This window comes from Halichoeres trimaculatus, unplaced genomic scaffold, assembly GCF_033239565.1.
Source record: "Halichoeres trimaculatus isolate MK-OKI-2021-1 unplaced genomic scaffold, fHalTri1.1 fHalTri1_scaffold_9, whole genome shotgun sequence".
Classification (NCBI taxonomy): Eukaryota; Metazoa; Chordata; class Actinopteri; order Labriformes; family Labridae; genus Halichoeres; species Halichoeres trimaculatus.
In genome coordinates, this window is record NW_027437188.1 from 2,299,353 (window position 1) to 2,319,795 (window position 20,443).

The 20,443-nt window shown below is 43.0% G+C and overlaps 1 protein-coding gene across 4 annotated transcripts in view; it reads left to right on the forward strand.

Annotated features, from left to right (window-relative positions):
• usp2a (ubiquitin specific peptidase 2a) overlaps window positions 1-20,443 on the forward strand; it is a 148,215-nt gene that overhangs the window by 125,111 nt on the left and 2,661 nt on the right. For 2 of the 4 annotated variants that reach the window (XM_074679689.1, XM_074679691.1), the window contains 8 exons: window positions 3,990-4,113; window positions 4,880-4,991; window positions 5,134-5,244; window positions 6,047-6,126; window positions 6,319-6,422; window positions 6,754-6,834; window positions 8,949-9,027; window positions 13,160-13,264. In XM_074679689.1, the coding sequence (XP_074535790.1) occupies window positions 3,990-4,113; window positions 4,880-4,991; window positions 5,134-5,244; window positions 6,047-6,126; window positions 6,319-6,422; window positions 6,754-6,834; window positions 8,949-9,027; window positions 13,160-13,264 (796 nt within the window). The remainder of the gene's footprint in view (window positions 1-3,989; window positions 4,114-4,879; window positions 4,992-5,133; window positions 5,245-6,046; window positions 6,127-6,318; window positions 6,423-6,753; window positions 6,835-8,948; window positions 9,028-13,159; window positions 13,265-20,443) is intronic. The other 2 variants (XM_074679690.1, XM_074679692.1) reach the window with 1 other exon arrangement.

Below are 20,443 nucleotides of genomic sequence, written 5' to 3' on the forward strand. Positions count from 1 at the left end.
AATATTGTCCACCTAATCACCAATCGCACCTGTTTCCCAAATCGTAAAGCACTAATATAGACCTGAAAAGTCATAGATGCATAGTCCTTTTGAATGGGAAATAGGAAATCAACAAGTGTTGTTTACACATAAACATCCACTTTATTGACTTCAGATGTTATTTCTGTGAACTTAAACTGTATATTACTCAATGAGCAGAGCTTCCATTTTAACCTCATAGGGACTCTGTAACAATATTTTAATAAATGCCCCCAAAATGGCGTAAACTCCTGCCTAAAAACCCTGAAAAGCACCAAAAGTAGCAGTCATCTTGAATTTGAAGGTTAAAATAAGGTCAAATCATAATGTAGCCCAGAAATATGTATTTCTCAACAAAAACAAGGTCTGAAAACATGTAGCGTCCATTATTGTAGGTCAAGCCTTTAAAAAGATCATTTCCATGACAGCCATTTTGGATTTTGGCCTCTAAAAAAATTTCTCCGCCATTTTAAAAAATACACCCCGGCTAAAATTGTTTTTTATCCTTCCGAGATGACAAATCCATAAAAAAAACGGACCTTCGCTCACCGTGGTCACGTTTTGCTCCAAAATGACCCAATTATAAACTGAAAAACTAGTAAGAAAAAATGTCTGCTTAGATATTTATTTACAACAGTAATTTTTCAGTAATAAACTAAGGACCATAACTTCTGGACTATGTCACTTTGTAGTATAATTATACATTTTTTTTAAAATCGTATCAATAAAAAGAAAAAATGCGTCTTGAAGACGAAAACAGCAGATAGGCTATAAGTCACACTGGACCATAAGTTTCATTTATTTAGAATGATTTGGTTTGTTTACAGTATTTCCAGAGTGAACTTTTTACATATAACTGTGATAAATGTTTGTACATTAGGAGGTTTAAATATTGTTCCTACAGCTCCTGGTATCTGTAACCAGTTTCTCTTCTCTATGTGCGCTTCTCGACGCCCACACTCCCCCTCTCACTGTGTGCAGGCAGTGCCCATGGGAGTTATAGTGCCGTAGTCTCATACTGCTGTGGGTTTAGTATTTAAGATGCCGTTCCAGAAAACTACAATTAAATAATTCGACCCGCCAAAGTAGGAGTGACGGTGTTACCCGCCACAGCTGGAATTCAGTGTAGGCTAGCATCTCCCTCTCTCTCTCTCTCTCTCTCTCTCTCTCTCTCTCTACGAGGCAGGACTCGGGGAGTAGGGAATGAATATCCTATCTTAAATCAAGAGTATTTTTAATTGATTTGAGAGCAGTATTTTATTGATTTCATGCTCAGATTTTGTGAAATTGTCTCTCAACACTCTGCTCTTGCGCACGAATTTGCTCTGCGCGTGTCTCCTCGTGCTCAGTTAGAATGCTGCGCGTGCTCAAACTGTCCTTGCGCACGGTTATAATGCTGCTCGTGCAGATTTCCTGCGCTCACACTCGGGTTCTTCCTCTTGCGCTGAGGGAACTTTTGCTCACAGATCTCTGTCTGCTCTCGATTTTTTTGTGGATCAACCAATAGAAGGCTGACTAGTATTGACCAATCAGATTATCCCTGTTTGTTTACGGGTGTATTCGCTGTTCTTAACAGAGCGTCACATATGGGCCGGGCAGTCTTTCAACCTGGTTTATCACCCCCTGACCTACAGGGCTGTAATAAATGTGATTTCTTAAATTTTTTTGTTCACCATCGGAATCATTATCGTTGAATAAATACACGACCGCCAGTGTGTTTTACCAAAAAAAAAAGCTATATTGTATGATCATAGCTGCATGACACAGTGCTCTTTGCAGTGTGCTGGTGGAGAAAACAGTGTCACCATCATGAAGCTAGCGGGGCAACAGAACTCAGGCAAAAATGGACAAAGTCAAGGAAATCAGGCTTGTGTTTTAAATTCATTGTTATGAAAACTGTATTGGGCTGTGCACTGAATATTTGATCATATACCTGGGGTTGTTGATACATGCAAACTATACAAAAATATATTTATGTAGCCTAAGCCTGTATTTGTTTAATTTGTTTTGAAAATGATTTATAACATTAATAAATGCAAATTATGATCATACTGTATGCAAGATGTGATCCTTTAGGAGGACTTGGAAAGGGGCTTATCCGAACATTATGCTTATCAATTAGTCATCATTACGTTTACCATTGATTAATGCTTACAAACCATGTTAAAACAGTGCCTGGCTCTAATGTAATTGCTCATCATGTTTAGCTCATTCTCTAGTAATCATGCTGTAGACTGGAATATAAAACATCTATTTTACAAGGTTTATCAGTCTAACAGTAATATCTTGGCTGCGGGAGGAGGCTTCCTAATATCAGTAATTAATGTACATTTATAGCTGATAACGAAGGGCTTAAGGGCATTTATACCTTACTTAATGCATTGGCTAATCAAGGTAAGGTAGCTTATTTACTGTCATACAGGTGTAGTATTGTTCAGGCATAATGCTAGGTATATGATTAAATATTCAGTGCACAGCCCAATATAGTTTTCATTAAAATGAATTTAAAACACAAGCCTGATTTCCTTGACTTTGCCGGTCCATTTTTTATGAGTGCTGTTGTCCCGCTAGCTTCATGATGGTGACACTGTTTTCTCCACCAGCACACCGCAAAGAGCACTGTGTCATGCAGCTATGTCATGAGTATACAATATAGCTATTCCAGTTAAAAACACGCTGGCGATTGTGTATTTAGTGAATGATATTTGATTTTAACAGTGGACAAAAAAATGTAAGAAATCACATTTATTACAGCCCCGGAGGTCAGGGGCTGATAAACCAGGTTGAATGGGGAAACTGCTGAGGTTTGGCTGGACTCTCTGGCCAGCCTCTCTCATGCTCAGACCATGATTCAGAACATGGTCAACAATAGTGACCCAGATATGGTTAGAAGTTATTGCTCTCTTCCTCCTTCCTCTTCTTCTTATCCTCCTTGTCCCACTCTTCCTCTTGCTTGTCCTCCTTGTCCTACTCTTCCTCTTCCTTCTCCCTGTATTATTCCCAAACCTCTTACTCCTCCTCCTCCACCTCCTCCTACTCTTCCTCCTCTTCACCCTTTTTCTTTTTTAGCTCTTTTCTTTGTCCTCTTCACTCTTACCTCTCTTCTTCTCTAGTTGTCGTTGTCCATTGTTCAATGCTCTCCAAACAAAGCAGAGGCTCAAGGCCCTCTTATGCTGCAGTTGTCCTGATTAAAAATTGCACACCAGACCTGGGTGTTTGGACATTTGCATAATTGTGTGTTGTGGGTTGATGCTGTGAAATTTCAATGGTGGTGTGTGTGCAACAAGTGACCATTGTGTGTACAGCTTTGACAACAAGGTGATGTATTCTTGACATCTGAGTGCAAGAAAGGAAAGCCAGAGTCTAATTCAGATAAGGGAGTGTTTAAAGGCAATTGTTACTTGAAGTGAGGGTTTTGCAAACTGTGCCAAATTATTGATTGTTGTCTGTTAAGAATCGTGAAAAACTGTGAATAAACTTGAAAAATCCACAAAAACAAACATTACTTGTCAAACCAAAATTATCTCACATTAAACCCCGAAAGAAAAAGGTCTTAATTGTTGCTTGGGAGCATAGAGGCCAAAACAAATAGCCACTTCACTTGAACAGAAGCATGAAATAAAAAAGCACATGCACTGTCTGGTAATTCACAAGCCCTTCAATTCTCCTCAGCCGTGCGGATGAGAAGTAGGGTGATAATTGATGGGCAGCTGTATGAGAGGAAGGGCTCAAAGATTGGCAGCCCACAGTCCAGAATGAAGTAGTAGCTGATGCCATGGGAGAGTCTAACTTCCAGCAGGTCCAAAGAGAGCATCCTGGTTCACTGTGTACATTAACACATCTCTTACTCTTATATTACTCCTCTAAAGCTCCTTAAATTCTCATACTGAGCCCATACAAGCTTCAAACTAGCTTACGGTGTGTGTATATATTTATGTGTTTATAAGTGGTATGATGTTTTTCTCCCGCAGTGTTTCATGAACAGTATCCTGCAGTGTCTCAGCAACACACAAAGCCTGCGAGACTACTGCCTGCACAACTCGCACCGCAGAGACCTTAACAACAACAGCCGCACCAACACAGCCCTCATGCAAGGTAAGAGATGTGGCGCCCAGGCCCTGAGGTCTATAGCACACACTGCATCACACAGAAAGACACAGAGGAACACAGACAGACATAAAGTGAAACACAAATTGCAACGCACACTGAACGACACACTGAAAGACACACTGGAACACACACACAGGCACACTGGAACGCAAGCTGCAACACACACTGCAGCACAGGGTGAAAGACAAACTGAATCACACACTGGAACATACAGTGCAACACACACTGGAGCACACACTTGAATACACACTGCAACTCACTTTGGAACTCACACTTAAACTTACACTAGATCATGCACTGAAACTCACACTGGAACACACTGGAACACACTGGATCACACACTAGATCACACACTGAAACACACACTGGAACAAACACTCAGTTCCTTTTCCCCTGGATTGAACGACTCCTCAGTGTGTGTGGGTACCTGGTTTGTGTTTGTTGAACAGTTGAGACCCAATCTGACAGGTTCAGTAAATAAAGACCTTTAGGTTGTTGTTGGCAGCTGGAGGTTTTGGGCAGTTTTCCAAACCAAACCCTGACATTCAAATTTAAAAATGGATCCTGTTTCCACGTTGTCTCTTGAAGCTGGTTTAAGTCTTTGGCCTGCAGCCCACATCTGTGGCAAGATAACAAAGAGGAGACCCTTCAGCTCACCAACCTGGCATCCCTCCTCATCCTCTTTTCACCCACAGGTTGTTTGGTTGGATGTATCTCACTGTGAGTAACTTCATTATTTGTATTGTGCCAGAATTTGCCAAGATGATTCAGACCATGTGGACATCGTCCAGCAGTGAGGCAGTCAGTCCGTCTGAATTCAGAACTCAGATCCAGAGATATGCTCCCAGATTTGTCAGATACAGGTGAGCTGTTTCTCTCCTAACTCAGATATTTGTGTGTGGCAGACCTCCTCAGGGCCACTGAGCCTGGCTGCCTGGTGGAGATGACCTGACTTTGAAAAGTTTGATACTGAAACATGCTGGTATCTCTCTCTGGGTCCCACAGCCAACAGGACGCTCAGGAGTTCCTGCGGTTCCTCCTCGACGGTCTTCACAATGAGGTCAACAGGGTCACTGTGAGGCCCAGAGGCACCATGGAGGACTTCGACCACCTGCCGTAAGTTTCCTACCTCACATACTGAGTGTGTGTGTGTATGTTGTTGTTAATTTGTTGTTATTAATGTGTCAGTGCCTGTATTAACACCACCCTGTGCTGATCAAACCCAGTTAAGTGCTCATGTTGAACAAAAACACATTATCTGCTTCAAAAGGAAAAGTTTACCTGATTCAAGTCACATTATGCTTTCTTAAGTGCTATTATAACCAGAAGAAATAATTTATTCAGCTAGAGGACAGGCGTCAGGAGTAGCTCAGCCTGTAGATCCTTAAACCACACAAAAAAAGGTGGTTTTGAGCCACCCATCTGATTTCAAAGTCAGAAAAAGTTGTGGCTCCATTCTATTGTCTACAGAAGACAATTACAGCTGGGGGGGCTGTGAGCTGATCCTCTCAGCACAATTGACAAAACATAACATCCTTGTTCTCCTACCTAGCATGGAGTTTGTACACACAGCTGTGCAGATCAACAGATTACTGCTCGTTTCCAGACTTCAGCTTCTTTCGGTTAACGTTTAAAAGAAACTCTTTATGATTGTTTGAACGTCAAATGGTGGCGGTCACCATGATGGAAACGCTAAGTCAGCCTGACTCCTTGTCACATTAGAAACAGCCTCAAAACTCCTGGTTGTCAGTCAACTCAGATCCACCCATAGTTCTTAAAATCTGTGCTGAACTCTTCATCTTAATCTTTAAAAAAGGTGAAGAGTCATCCCACATTGTGTGCAGGTAAAGACAGCAGTCCTCAGAGCAGCATATCCTTGTCTGTCTGTTTCATGTCCTAACAGTCTAAAGTCTCACAGGTTTTCCACCTTCAGGGATGAAGAGAAGGGGAGGAGGATGTGGAACAAGTATCTGGAGAGAGAAGACAGCAAGATAGTGGGTGAGTGTGAGAGTCAGCATCGATGTGAAAGAGAGTCCAAGGATCTGATCGACTCCATCTGTGGAATCAGACTCACTTCAACCTGTGTGCAAAGTCATATCTGTTTCTGCAGCAGAGCTGTGTGTCTGCACTGTTGACAGCTGGAGCTGAATGATGTGAATGTTTTCCACACTCTGACTCCTCTCCCTACAGACCTCTTTGTTGGCCAGCTGAAGAGCTCTCTGACCTGCAGGCACTGTGGCTTCTGCTCCACCGTCTTTGACCCCTTCTGGGATCTGTCTCTACCTATAGCCAAGGTTTGACACCCCCCCCCCACCCCCCCCCACCCCCCCCACCCCCCACCCCAACACACACAAACGAACAAACACACACACGCACACAGATAAACCAATGCACAGATAAAACCATTCACAGATGAATAAGTGGGTGGTGTTGGGGGCGCATGGGGTGGATTTTTTGTTTTTTTTTGTTATTTTGTTTTTTTTTTTCGTCATGATGATCTGAAGTGAAGTGTCTTTGTGTGTGTGTGTGTGTGTGTGTGTGTGTGTGTGTGTGTGTGTGTGTGTGTGTGTGTGTGTGTGTGTTTTGCTGCTCACTAACATGAACATGTCTCTGGATTGCTTGCAGACGGGCTACTGTGAAGTGAGTCTGATGGACTGCATGCGGCTCTTCACCAAAGAAGACATCCTGGACGGAGACGAGAAGCCAGTAAGAAGCAGAATCCAGGCCAGATTCAGTTTGATGACCCATGTCTGAAACTTCTCAGCTCTTGTTTTACTCTGAATCATGATGTATATGTATATATGATGTAGGGCAATGCGTTTCAGTCAGCTGGGTGCAAGTATTCAGGACGAGTCAGCCCACCTTCACAGGTCCAGTTTACTCTGTGAAAACATCACGGTGGATCAGAGAAAGCAGCAAGTGTGTGACAGGACTGAGAGAGGTGCTGTAAGTGTCTGTATGTGAAAAAAACAGTTTTAAAGATTGCAGTGTGTGAATGGATCTGAGAATAAAAAACAGAGACATATCAGTCCTAACTTACACAGGATCCACTCTGTTGCAGTCTGTGTGGCTGGACCATCATGCAGCAGGTAATACACAGCCGTCCTGTTTTTGCCAGACGTGGAACTGTGATGCAAAATTTCAGTGTAGGGAAGATCTAGCGGGACAGGAAGCAGTTACCGGAAACAACTAAAAACACCCCAGAGACTTTCAAAAAAAAACAAACTGTGTTGAAATCAATTTGTATTTAGCTTGAGAAAGGTTCATCAATGGAGGGGGAAGCACGGGAACTCCTCGGTCTGTAACTCCAGCTGTCTGTCAGTCATGCAGCTTGTCAGACTCAACACGCCGCTGTTGGAAGTTGATGAATGCAGTCAACACGCAACAGAACACAGTACAGCTGCACACGTGGTGTATTTGAGGCGTCAAACTGAGGCTGCCTGTCAGGTCACATCATGTTGTAGAATAATTCACAGAGCATCCTTTTGCCTTGTTTCAGTGGATGGACAGAGATGACCTGCTTTTAACCTAAGAATAATTTAACACTGAGCAGGGAAATGTTTTGTCAGATTAACTTTAAAGAGCAGGGTTCTGTTTGATCCTCAGACGAGAGAGCCGACAGAAGAGGAGAGGAGCTGTGGGGTCTTTGTTATGATCACCTCCAGTTGCTCGGTGGATATTGTGCCCTGAGTTCATTATGTGACGTGCTCTCACCCTGCATGAAAGGAAAGAGATAAAATGGCTCACCTTAAAATTCACCTTCTTCAGCCCCTCTCTCCTCTTTTTCCTTCTCTGGATTATTTATCACCTCCATATTTTTAACCCAGACCATTTCAAATTCAGGACAAGCTTCCTGCACCTCAGTTAACACGATAACAAAGCACACATGGCCAGTGAAGGATGGGAGAAAAAACGTGCTCAATTTCTGAGGTTTTTCTAAAAAGAAACACTCACACAATTCCTGATATTTATCAAAGTTTCTGAACATGAAGGTTCTTAACATGTTCACAGAGAACATGAGCACTCTGAACATGAAGGCTCTGAACATGAAGGCTCTGAACATGAAGGCTCTGAACATGAAGGCTCTGAACATAAGCACTCTCAACATGGAGGCTCTGAACATGAAGGCTCTGAACATAAGCACTCTCAACATGGAGGCTCTGAACATGAAGGCTCTGAACATGAGCACTCTCAACATGGAGGCTCTGAACATGAGGGCTCTGCACATGAGCACTCGGAATGAAGGCTGTGAACATGAGGGCTCTGAACACGAAGGGAAGGAATAGGAAGGCTCTGAACATGAGCACAGAGAACATGAGCACTCTAAACATGACAGCTCGAAACATGAGCACTCTTAACATGAAGGTTCTGAACATGAAGATTCTGGCAATGAGGGCTCGGGACATGAAGGCTCTGAATATGAAGATTATGACCATGAGGGCCGAAACATGAAGGTTCTGAACATGAAGGCTCTGAACATGAATGCTCTAAATATGAAGATTATGACCATGAGGGCTCGGAACATAATGGGTCTTAACATGAAGATTCTGACCATGAAGGCTTTGAACATGAGCGCTGAGAACATGAGCACTCTGAACATAAAGGCTCCAAACATAAAGGCTCTAAACATGAGGGCTCTGAACATGAAGGTTCTGAACATGATCACTTGGATCATGAAGGCTCTGAGTAATGCACTGTGGAGCATGGAGCAGATTAACGTTTGGGTTAACGTTCGGGGTCTGCTCCTGGCTGGGGTGTTAGTGTATTCTGGATTCCTGAGTGAACCTGTTGGCCACATACTCATCTGTTTTTCTCCACAGATGTGCTCCAGGTGTAAAGTCAGGAGGGTGTGTGCAAAGAAGTTCACCATCCAGAAGTTCCCCAAGATCTTAGTGCTGCGTATCCTTTTTCTGCTATACACCAGTGTGTGGTAACAAGTGTGTAGTAACAAGTGTGTGATTATGAGTGTGATAATTAATGTGTGATATGAGTATTTGATTCGAGTGTTTGATAATGAGTGTGTGATAACCGGTGTGTGATTTTGAGTGTGTGATAGTGACTGTGTGATAGCAAGGGATGGAACAGTTTATACAAAAAATTGTGTTTCCTTTACTTGTTTCGGGACGTGTGTGCTTTGTTCGGTTCATTTCTTTCTTTTTCTTCATTTTAGTACTTAGTTTGAACATGACAGAATTGACTAAACATAATCTGTTAATAGTATAATAATCTGTTAGGGTATATGGCAATCTGAGGTGTTAAAAACGACAACAATGTACACCGAACCGAAAAACTTTAGATTATTTACATAATCCCGGTTCTCTGAGTAATATGAGTGAGATGTCTTACTATGGGATGCTGGCCCCTACTGCAGCCCTCAGAAGCATTAAAGGGATAGTTCGGGTTTTTTGACATGAACCTGTATGGCATCCTCATCTATAGTTATGTACATCAGCGCTGTCTTAGCCCTGTCAGCATCCTGTGACCCAAGATCTGGTGCGGTTTTGGTCCAGATGAAAGTCCTCACATGGCTGGGGTCATGAAAATAAAGTGTTTTTCCTCTCAAAACAATTTGTGTTCAAAAGAGTGATAAATTTGCATCACAAAACTCCAATCCGGAAAAAAGTCAGACTCCGTTATCGATAAGCACTACTTTCTGGTACGTATCACTGCACCGCGCGGTGCATCCAGCTGACCGGTGCGCGTTGTCACCGTCATTACAACTTAAAAAAGTTAACGATAACATGTCTGACTACGACCCTGATGAAGATGACCTTACATTTAGCACATAGCCAATGGGATTTATTTATGAACCGGAATATACTGATGCTGAAATTCGTCAGATGTTAGAACGGGTAGAGAGACGGGGCACAGTCATGTTGCTCCTGGAGCCACAGCTGGAGCCGTGAAAGAGAGAGTGACAGACAAATGCTGGTGCACTTGTCTGAAGTGTGCAGCCATGTCGACAGAGTTGGAGTGCTACTGCTGCCACAAATGGAACCTCATCATGCCACAGATGCAAGACCTTTCAATTGATGAGGAGGCCAGCGTTGCAGCTTCTGTCTGCATCACAAACAGACTTCCCTGCACTACTGAATGAGAGTCTTACAGACCTTTTCCCACGTACCTAGGTACGTCGAAAAAGCAGTAGCACTCCACCTCTGACTTCACACTTCTGACAAGTGCACCAGCATTTGTCTGTCACTCTCTCTTTCACGGCTCCAGCTGTGGCTCCAGGAGCGACATGACTTTGCCTCGTCTCTCTCTACCCGTTCTAACTCCATCTGACGAATTTCAGCATCAGTATATTCGGGTTCATAAATAAATCCCCTTGGCTTTGTGCTAAATGTAATGTCATCTTCATCAGTGTCGTAGTCAGACATGTTATAGTTAACTTTTTTAAGTTGTAATGACGGTGACAATGTGCACCGGTCAGCTGGATGCACCGCGCGGTGCAGTGATACATACCAGAAAGTAGTGCCAATCGATAACGGAGTCTGGCTTTTTTCCGGTTTGCAGTTTTGTGATGCAAATTTATCACTCTTTTGAACACAAATTGTTTGGAGAGGAAAAACGTTTTATTTTCGTGACCCCAGCCATGTTGCCGGACTACTTTTGTCTGGACCAAAACCGCACCAGATCTCGGGTCACAGGACGCTGACAGGGGTAAGACAGCACTGATGTGCATAACTATAGATGAGGATGCCATACAGGTTCATATCAAAAAACCCGAACTATCCCTTTAATCTCATTGCCCCAATCCTGAATGGCGAAACGTGTCTGTCTGCCCAAGGTAGTCCCACCTACCTTAAAGCTTTCCTTTGCTAGGCGCTGCCCAAGTAGCTGCCTGTTGCAGCACATCTCTCATCTTTGTCCGTTTGTTGTAATTTTTTTCCTCTCTTTTTCATAATCTTTGTATTTGGAGTGGATCATTACTTTGTATGGTTCATTGTTGGTTATGGACAACAAACTTTTTGTGGCTTCAGTGATATTTTTACTACTCTTCTCCTGTGTTTGTCTGGAGATCCTACATGTAACCATGGCTGCATTGTTTACATGTGAAATTAGCTGTTAGCAGCCTGTAGCATGTCAATGCTAACTAGTGTAATGGTGCGGCCACACCAAACGCGAATTTGCGGCGCAATTACATACAAAGTCAATGCAAAGACGCGTTTAGCCACCGATTCGCCTCGGGCGGCGCGATTCGCGCGTTTGGCGCGATTCGCGCGTTTGGCGCGGCGCGTTTGGAGCGTTCACGCGTTTGGGCGGTAGACGCGAATTCGCTCGAGTTCAAAATATTCCCCCACGACGTCATTGTTTTGACGACGTTGGGGGGCAACTGCCGCCTGCTCCGGCTCCAACTCCGCCGGAGAATGGAGGAGAAAACAATCTGTGTGGTGTGTCATCATCCAGAGTTATACGATACGTCGTGTGTACTCTACAGAGACCGGAAAAACAGGAGCAGGCTTGGTTGAAAGTCTCTGAGGAGACAGGTTTTGAATGTAAGTTCTGAAAACATTCGTTCCCAGCTGGATCTGCCTGCACGGGCTATCACTGAGTCCGACTGTGTTTTCCTCAGCAGAGTTTTGAGCCTGATAGAGAGGAGGAAAGAGCGGGGCAGGGGCAGAGCCAGGGAAAGATGGAAGTTCTCTGTGCTCCTCTCTTTCCTCCACTCCTTCATTATCCCCAAGGAGACCTCCGGGAACATGGGTCGGGTGTTCGGGTGGTCGGGAGTACGGGGGGTCGGTTCGGGGGATCGGGGATGAGATCGCAGGGAACAGCCAAGCAGGGCTGGTGGATTACCAGGGAGAGGCAGCAGGCATTGATTGTGATCTCCAAAGCTTTCACACACTCTCCTGTCATGCTTTTTAACCCACAGCTCATTGTTTTTCAGCTGCTCTTTTGGACTTTCGGTCTTTAAATGAACGAGCTCTCTACTCCGCATGCGCAGTACCGCGCATTCGCGTGTTCGCGCCTCAGCTTGTCAAAAAAGTCCAGCGGCGAGACTCGGGCGTTCACGCGGCGCGTGACAGGCCATTCGCGCGAGTGAATTCGCGTGTTCCCGTTTGGTGTGGCCGCGGCATAAGGCTTGATGATTTCTCTCGAGCTGAGGAGGAGGAGGTGAGGACGACGTGCTGGTTCTCTTCCATCCATCGTTGTTGGGAACATGGGATCTATCTCTGGTCGGATGGACGTGCCAGCCGTGCTAGCCCAGCGGCATCGTGCTGTTCACAGACGTGGCTGATGGAGCTGACATCGGACGCTGGCGCCACATTGGAGGAGCTTCGCCTGCTGTGGGCAGACAGGATCCAGGAGACAGAGACTGAACAGACTGCTGGGGAGGCTCAGTCCTGGACCCTGTGGAGGTGGAGACTGGCTGGGTTGGAGAGTGGTGGACGAGTGGTGGACGGGATGTCGTCATCTAATTTCTTAAGGACATTTTTGCACTTTCTATACTCTTTCTTACTTTTGTTTTCTTAAATGCTGCAGTGACTCCTGAATTTCCCCTCGGGGATAAATAAAGTATTTTCTATTCTATTCTATTCTATTCTATTCTATTCTATTCTATTCTATGAGATATGGTTGCTCCCATATTGCCAGACAAGCTTATCTAGGGTCCACTAACACTACATGGAAAAATACTCAGTTCAATTCAGGACAGAATGCGTGACACGAGCAAAACTGCTCGTGTCACGCAGGGGGCAGAGATGTCCACCATATAGAAACAAACAAAAGTGAGAGGCGAGGACCAACTGGCTGCAGCACAAATGTCCTGAACAGAGACTCCCCTGAATAAGGCCCAGGATGTAGCCACGCCCTGAGAGAGTACAACAGAGAGCAGTGTGTGTTTTCTCTCGGCGCGAACAGATCCAGACCGAACCGGTCCATATCTGTTCCACAACTTCTTGGTGCAGAGTCCACTCCCTGTTTACTGGCATAAATCAGCTGATTATCCTGTAGAGTGGACGTGCCTTCATTGTGTCCCTTGAATAAACTGGCACATTCAGTTTCTCCTTGACTCTCTTCTCTTCAGACCTGAAACGTTTCTCTGAGGGACAAAGAACCGGAAAACTGTCCACCTTCGTAAACTTCCCTGTGACTGATCTGGACCTGCGAGAGTTCGCCTCACAAAGCAGCAGTGAGTTTGATCCAAAGACTTAAGAGTGATTGTGAACTGAATGATTAAAGAGTGTCTGGTGTGTCTGCGGTCTGAGTAATAATAGTGTGTCTGGTGTGTCTTTGTCCTGAATGATGAGAGTATGTCGGTGTGTCTTTGTCCTGAATGATTAGAGTGCATCTGGTGTGTCTTTGTCATGAATGATGGTAGTCTGGTGGGTCTGTGGTCTGATGATAAGAGTGTGTTGGTGTGTGTGTGGCAGGGGTAGGGGGTATACCGGTTTCATCACTGTCACCGGTATCATAAGTTGCCACGAAATGAATTTTGCTATACCGTAATTACCGCAGTGAAGCACTATTACACATAATTTAGTCCAAGTAGTGGTTAATCTATGTGGGAGATTTATTTCTCCCAACGTGAGAAGACCCTTTTCTGCCACAGCCATTCTAAAAATACGTCTTTAAGGCCAGTAGCATTGAGTCAGTGACGTGACAAAGTAAACATTCACTGCGTGCAGAAAGTGAAACAGCTGGTGTGCATGATGAAGGCTACCCCATTTTGCACACAGGCTGTACGTCGCCATAGGTAAGTGTCTATGGCCAAACCTCAAAACCTAAAATGTGATACAACCATTTTTTTAACAAAAGTAGTGGCATCAAAATAAACGTTTTGAAGCAAACTGAAACTGTGGTTTGCAGACTGTGAGCCACTGCATTTTTCACACGCTTTGAACCCTGTGGCTTAAACAATGGTGCAGCTCAATTACAGATTTTTACGGTCTAACAAGTTTCATGTCCTTTAAAACCAATAATTTCTCAATTGTTTTCGTTATTAATAAAATGTTTGCCAACTAAAAATACGAGCTTTGCCAAGCTTTGGCGGAGTTGAGGCATATATAGCCAGCCTGCTCCAGGTGCGTCCGGACGGAGTGGGCGCTGTCACGTCAGCAGGTGTTTCTGCTGATGGGAAAGGTACAACAAGCGTTGTGCTAGTTTGCTATAGGTTTGTTTTCACTTTTTTGTGTAAAAAACATGTAGCTACAAAATGCCTTTGATAGACTCTGGTTCTGGAGATGAAGCCTGAGCGCTGTCCAGCGCTGTCACGTTGTTCTGTCGGGGCAGGTTATTGCTTTTACTCCTTGTGGATGACAATGATAAATATCTTAAAACAGCATTACATGATTTAGGAATCAAACCTTAGATTGATAAAGGTGTAGACCGAGCAACTGCCCATAGGCACAAATCCTGGGGGGGACGCAGGGGTCATGTCCCCCCCTTCCATAAAGTTGACCCCCCCCTCCCCAAAAAAAAAAAAAAAAAAATCAGTTGTAATTAATTTTCTGATAGTATAGTAATGTTTTTCTAATGGTATAATACAAGTAATGCTACTTTAAACACACGGTTTGACGATTTTAAATAGTGAAAGATCCTCGCAGTGGTTCAATCCAATCTCTGTCTCCCAGCACGGATGTTGCACACACACATGCACACAAATACAGATGCGCACAGGCAGAGTGGAGGATTGCGGTTGAGTAAGTAGCTTTCATTGAAAGACTGAACAGTTATAACTTCGCTTGTTCAACAGACACACAGAGAAAATGAAAAGCAAATGTCAGCTCTATTGTCCGAAGTCTGACAGTATGCTCTAGATAAACACAAGACGTTGATTAAGCTTTCCGCCTGATGTGGTGCGCACACACAGACACAGACTACAGAGCGCCAAGGATCGCGATTAAGTGCATTAAAACACCAAACAATTTATAAGTTAATTATCACACCGTTTGCTGCTGGCTGGCAAACAGCCTCTCCTTTATGATGCAAAAAAGGCTGTGACAGATAAGACAGACAGATGACATGCTGACATCCTCATCCTCTCATTTATGACACAATATTAAACTATTTAAGATGCCTTCCGTGTCTACCATACTGACTGTTATTGATCCAATTTAGAGGATACATTTATGAACATGGATGACTCTTCAGTTCCAATGAAGAAAAATTTATTTTGTCAATCTACCTCGTTTCACTTTATTATTCATATGTGTAAAGGCTTGTGTATTTTTAAGTTTTGTAGCAGTCATTTGCACTTTATAATTTAAATCTGTGAAGTGTTGTGTATTTTGAAGTTTTGTATCATATTCAGATTTTATTTTTGTTGACAGTTTGATAAAAACATATCTTTGAAGAATAATTTGGTGTAGTGTAGTTATTCACTGAAGTGTTTCTTTTAGTTTTAGCACTTGTATTGAGCATTCAGTTCTTGTAAAGCTGCTGTAATTGTGATCAGACCAGTGTTCATGGTAAGAAAAGAAATTCTGTTTGGTCACAACTGGTGTAATTGACACCTATCACCCAAGACCACTTGGAATTGCCAGTTGAGTATAAACAAACCTGCAGACAGGTAGGATATGCACTGAAAAGGAACAATGACATGATTATAGTCACTGTTTAATATAAAAAACAATATTAAAAAAACACATAAAAATATTGCATTTATTTTTATGTCTCTTCCCCCCCCCCCCCCCCCCCCCCCCCCCCCAGGAATTGATGTCTTAAATTTTACTGTTCATTGTCCCCCCCAACAATGAAAAGGGATTTTCACCCCTATAACTGCCTCAAAAGTTTTTTGTTTTTTTGGTCGTGGTTCAGGCTCTGTGTCTGAACTCACGCCCTCTTTTCTTCACTCAAAATCACTGATCTGTCAGTGTCTCTGTTTAAGTCCATTTGTTGCCCGAAAAACATGATGGCGGTGGAAAAAATCACGTAAGTGAAATGTTATGTGTCATGCCACAGCTGTCTGTTTTACAGCAGCAGTGTTTAGAGGAATAAAAGCTCAAAAATCTTTTGTGCTTTATTAGACAACCTTACAGGCTTCAGAAAACATACAGAACATAAATTTAGAAAAAAATCACTGAATGAATAAACAATAATGTTAATTTTTACAAATTTATTGGCTTCCAAAATGTTATAAGTTAATTGCTCACCCTTTGGGTGACTCAACAGTTCACTCAAGAAACAGTAGAAAGCAGAATGTTATAAAGAATATTCTAGTGAGTCTTTGACACACAGCACCTTGACAGACATGTACTTTATCGTCCGTATTAACAGCCCAGAGAGTTAAGTATAAACTAGACTTTTGATCGGTGAATGTTTAAACCCTTTTCCTTCAAACTCGGTTTGTTTTTCGATCTGTCACTTTTCAGGACAAAATGCACACACAACTTCAGTGTCACAGACTGAGTGCATTTCTATCACTGGTTGCGCTAACATTAATGCTGAGAAGCGCCACCAAGGGGCTCAAAATTTCAGCCCCACCAGCTACTTGGAGCTACAGGCCTGAAATTTTTTGGGCATAACTGTCATGCCAAGACCTATGGCTTTTCTTGCTGAGCCAAATTTTGCTGCACATGTGGCCACTAGGACATGCCTGGACGAGGGCCTGTTGGCAGACGAGCTCAGGCCTGATAATGCTGCTTGCAGCTATATTTAGGGCCCTAGCCCGTCGACCAACAGTTGGGTGAGAGCCCTATTGAAACCCTTGCAATTATTATTCTTCCGTGTGCGCACCAAAATTCAATCCTGGTGAAAAATTAACGATTCCACTGCTGGCCCAAAAATGAATGCTACATAGCGCCCCCAAGGGGCTTAAAACTGCAGCCCCTCGGGCTACTTTGAGCTACAGCCCTGAAATTTGGTGTACATAACAACCATGCCTAACCCTTGAAAGGAAATGGTGTTTATAATTTATCTCCAAGTGACAATTTTACTGATTTCCCTACCTGCAATATCTGTTAACAGGAGCAGGTACTCTGTAACTGTGCACTTAGTTAATTTCCCTAACTTCTGTCTTTTCAAATAAAGAGGGTACTCTGCAGATATTACTTGTCACTCAAAGCAAAGTCCTTATTCTGTGACTCCCAAAATTTCAATTACCCTTTCACCATTCTTAACATTCTCGTTGATCAAAGATGACCAGGACGGATCCAAGTTCTCAGTTAACTTGGATTTAATGATTACAGCAAGTTAAAAATGTGCGACAGAGCTCTGGGTTCTTCTTTAACTCTTTCTAACAGCCCTGTTACAAGTCTTGGACTCTTCCTTTCGGGACAGAACCCGAATATCTGGCCCTTGAACCCTCATATAGCTGAAGATGGGCCTATTCTAGACATGCAGTTACTGATCTGAAATGTTGTCATCTTCGGGCTGAGCAAGTGATTTCTCCTCTCATTTCCCAGCATCGTCTGGTGTTTTTTTCTAATAAAGAAAGGTTAAATGCACACTCACGCATCACACACTTTCATGCTCCCTTTTTAAATTGTTGCCTCCTCCCAAGGAACTTTCTGTTCTGTTCTGTCTCCAATTCAAGGCCTTCCTGTGTTTTACATCACACACACCCAGCACACTCAGCAGTTGTATTATGCAGTTATTTGCTGAAAACTCAACAGTCAGTAGTTGCTGTAGTCAGTAGTTATTTGATAAGTAGATGGGTAAACAAAATTAATCATTTAGCTTCAAAGAAAAACCTTTCCTGTTAATGGTGTCCACTCTTCCTTCGTACTGAGTGATCTGTTGTCTCTCAGGAGCTTTCAACCTTCTGCAAGTATCACATGGCCGCAAGGAGCACAAATTAATATAGGAGCAATTAGAGCATCATTTTAAGAACTGTGAGAGCAATACTTAATTCAACGCCACATCTTCCTTCACCCTACAATAAAGTCTCTTACGTCTATCATGATTTCCAAACACAAACTTTGCTATTTGGACCTAAACATTGCATTTTGACGATTTATAGCCTTTGTATTTGAATGAACTGGTCCTAGGTTTTTTTACACATCAACTCAAAACTTGGCTTGTGTAAATTAGATACATTGAAGATCAATAATCAAAATAGGATTTAGATAATATTAATAGGTGCAGCCACAGCAAGGGCACAAAGTTTGGCATTTTGTTAACTTTGTCTGATCTGCACAAAAATGGACACACATGTTAAGTGTTGTGCCCCTTACGCAGCCATGTTATTATTTTCCCCTGAAAATGCAGCGCCCCCAAATGGCAATGGCCCCAAATGGGCAAAAACTCATGTTCATAGGGTACATATTTGAATGGACTAGTCCAAGGTTTTTACTTGGGTTCATCTCCAAACTTGCCATGTGTATACTAGACGCATTGAAGATCAATAATCATAATAGAATTGTTCTTATCTTGTTGGGCATGGCTACAAATGACCGCCAAAGTTGACCATTTTAGCCGCTTCATAAAAACTTTAATAGCTCTCTTGTACATTGTTGGGTCAGAGCCAAAATGCACACACAACTTTAGTGTCACAGCCTGAGTGCATTTCTACCACTGGTTTTGCAACCATAAATGCTCCATAGTGCCACAAAGGGGCTCAAAATTTAAGCCCCTCCTGCTACTTTTGGCCACAGGCCTGAAAGTTTTGGGCATAACTATCATGGCTAGACATACAAAAAAGTTTCTTACGGCCATAGTGAATTCGGAATAGGAAGTTCGCCATTTGGATGTTAACACGGGATTTTGACAGTTTCTAGCCCACGTATTACATGAATAATTCCCTAGGTTTTTCATCCGATCAACTCCAAACTTGGCTTGTGGATTCTACACACATTGAAAATGAAAAGTTAAAAAAAGAGTTTTGGTACCTCAATGTGTTTGTGTGTGTGTGTGTGTGTGTGTGTGTGTGTGTGTGTGTGTGTGTGTGTGTGTGTGTGTGTGTGTGTGTGTGTGTGTGTGTGTGTGTGGCACAAATTACCGCCTAAGTTGACCATTTTGGCCGCTTCCTGAAAACCCTAATAGCTCGCTTGTACATTGTTGGATCAGCACCAAATCGCACGCCCAAGTTTAGTTTCACAGCCTGAGTGCATTTCTACCACTGGTTACACTTACATTTATGCTCTATAGCGCCACTCAAGGGCTCAGAACTGCAGCCTGTCCAGCTACTTTGAGCTACAGGCCTGAAATGTTTTGGGCATAATTATCATATTACACAGAGTGGATGCGGGGGTTGTGAATCACCTGTTGCGATGAACCCGTAAATGAAATAGAAATCTTGGTATTTTCTCTGAAATGCAGCTTTCTTTTTGCAGGCAGTCTGTGACCCTTCTGCTGTCTCATCGTTGACTCGTTTACCCTTTCCAAAGAAACTCTCCGGTGAACTCTGTTTCTGGCTCATTTTTTGAAGGCTAGCTTGCATTGCTGTTGCAGGATAGATATGCACCAAAGAGTCAAGCTCGGGAGTTGGGCAAGGGCGGAAGTGGTTGTCTTTCAGAATATGACACCTGGAAGCAAAAACATATTCTTATACAAATATTTTGATCACAATTATTCATGCTTTGCAGCCTGGTACAAAATGATCCACGGACCGGTACCGGTCTGGGCCTGCTTGTTGGGGACCCCTGCTGTAGAGCACTGAAACAGTACTGTACAAGCTTTTGTTACATATGGAGGTAGTTTCTGACCTCACGCACTCCTAACGAGCCTCTCACTCAGCTCACCTGGTCTCAGTGCACCCAGCTGGTGCTCAATCAGCCGAGGCAGGTTTTAAAAGGAGGCTCTTTCCCTCATTTTGGTGTGTGACACCAAAGAGCCAACACCTTCAGTTGGTTTTCTTTTGGTTTGTGTGAATTGAGTGATGTGAGAGGGTGTGTGGTTTGAGCGTGTTTGCGGAAAGTGTTTTAATACACGAGTTGGGATCATTTAATCTCTTAGGACATATTTTTCATTTAATGTTAACCCCCCACCCCCACCAAGCAAACTCCACTATTGTTAAAAGCCTAATTTAAGTTTGTCTACTCTTTTGGTAGAATCAGTGGGTGGTTGTGGGGAGTCATACCTCCACTCCACCTTTTAACCCAAAGGCTTTATTTATGTTTGAAAAAGGTGCAGATTTTTCTTTTTGTTAGTTTCCTTGTCCGTGACCCCTGTCCTTCATGTGACGTGACTTGCAGAAACATAACACTTTGCAAGATGTATTTTCAAATTCAAAATGTATAAAATGGTGCAGCTTTTAATGTGAACGTTAACAAGTCTGTCTCCTTTAAAAGTATGAAGTGAAGTTGTTGAAACAGAAAAACAGCCAAAACTTTTATCCCAGAAATGAAATTGAGATGACTTTTGCAAGTTTTTGATAACATTGAAACAAAGCTGCTTTTGAGTTCTCTCTGTCATTTTAACTTATTTTTTT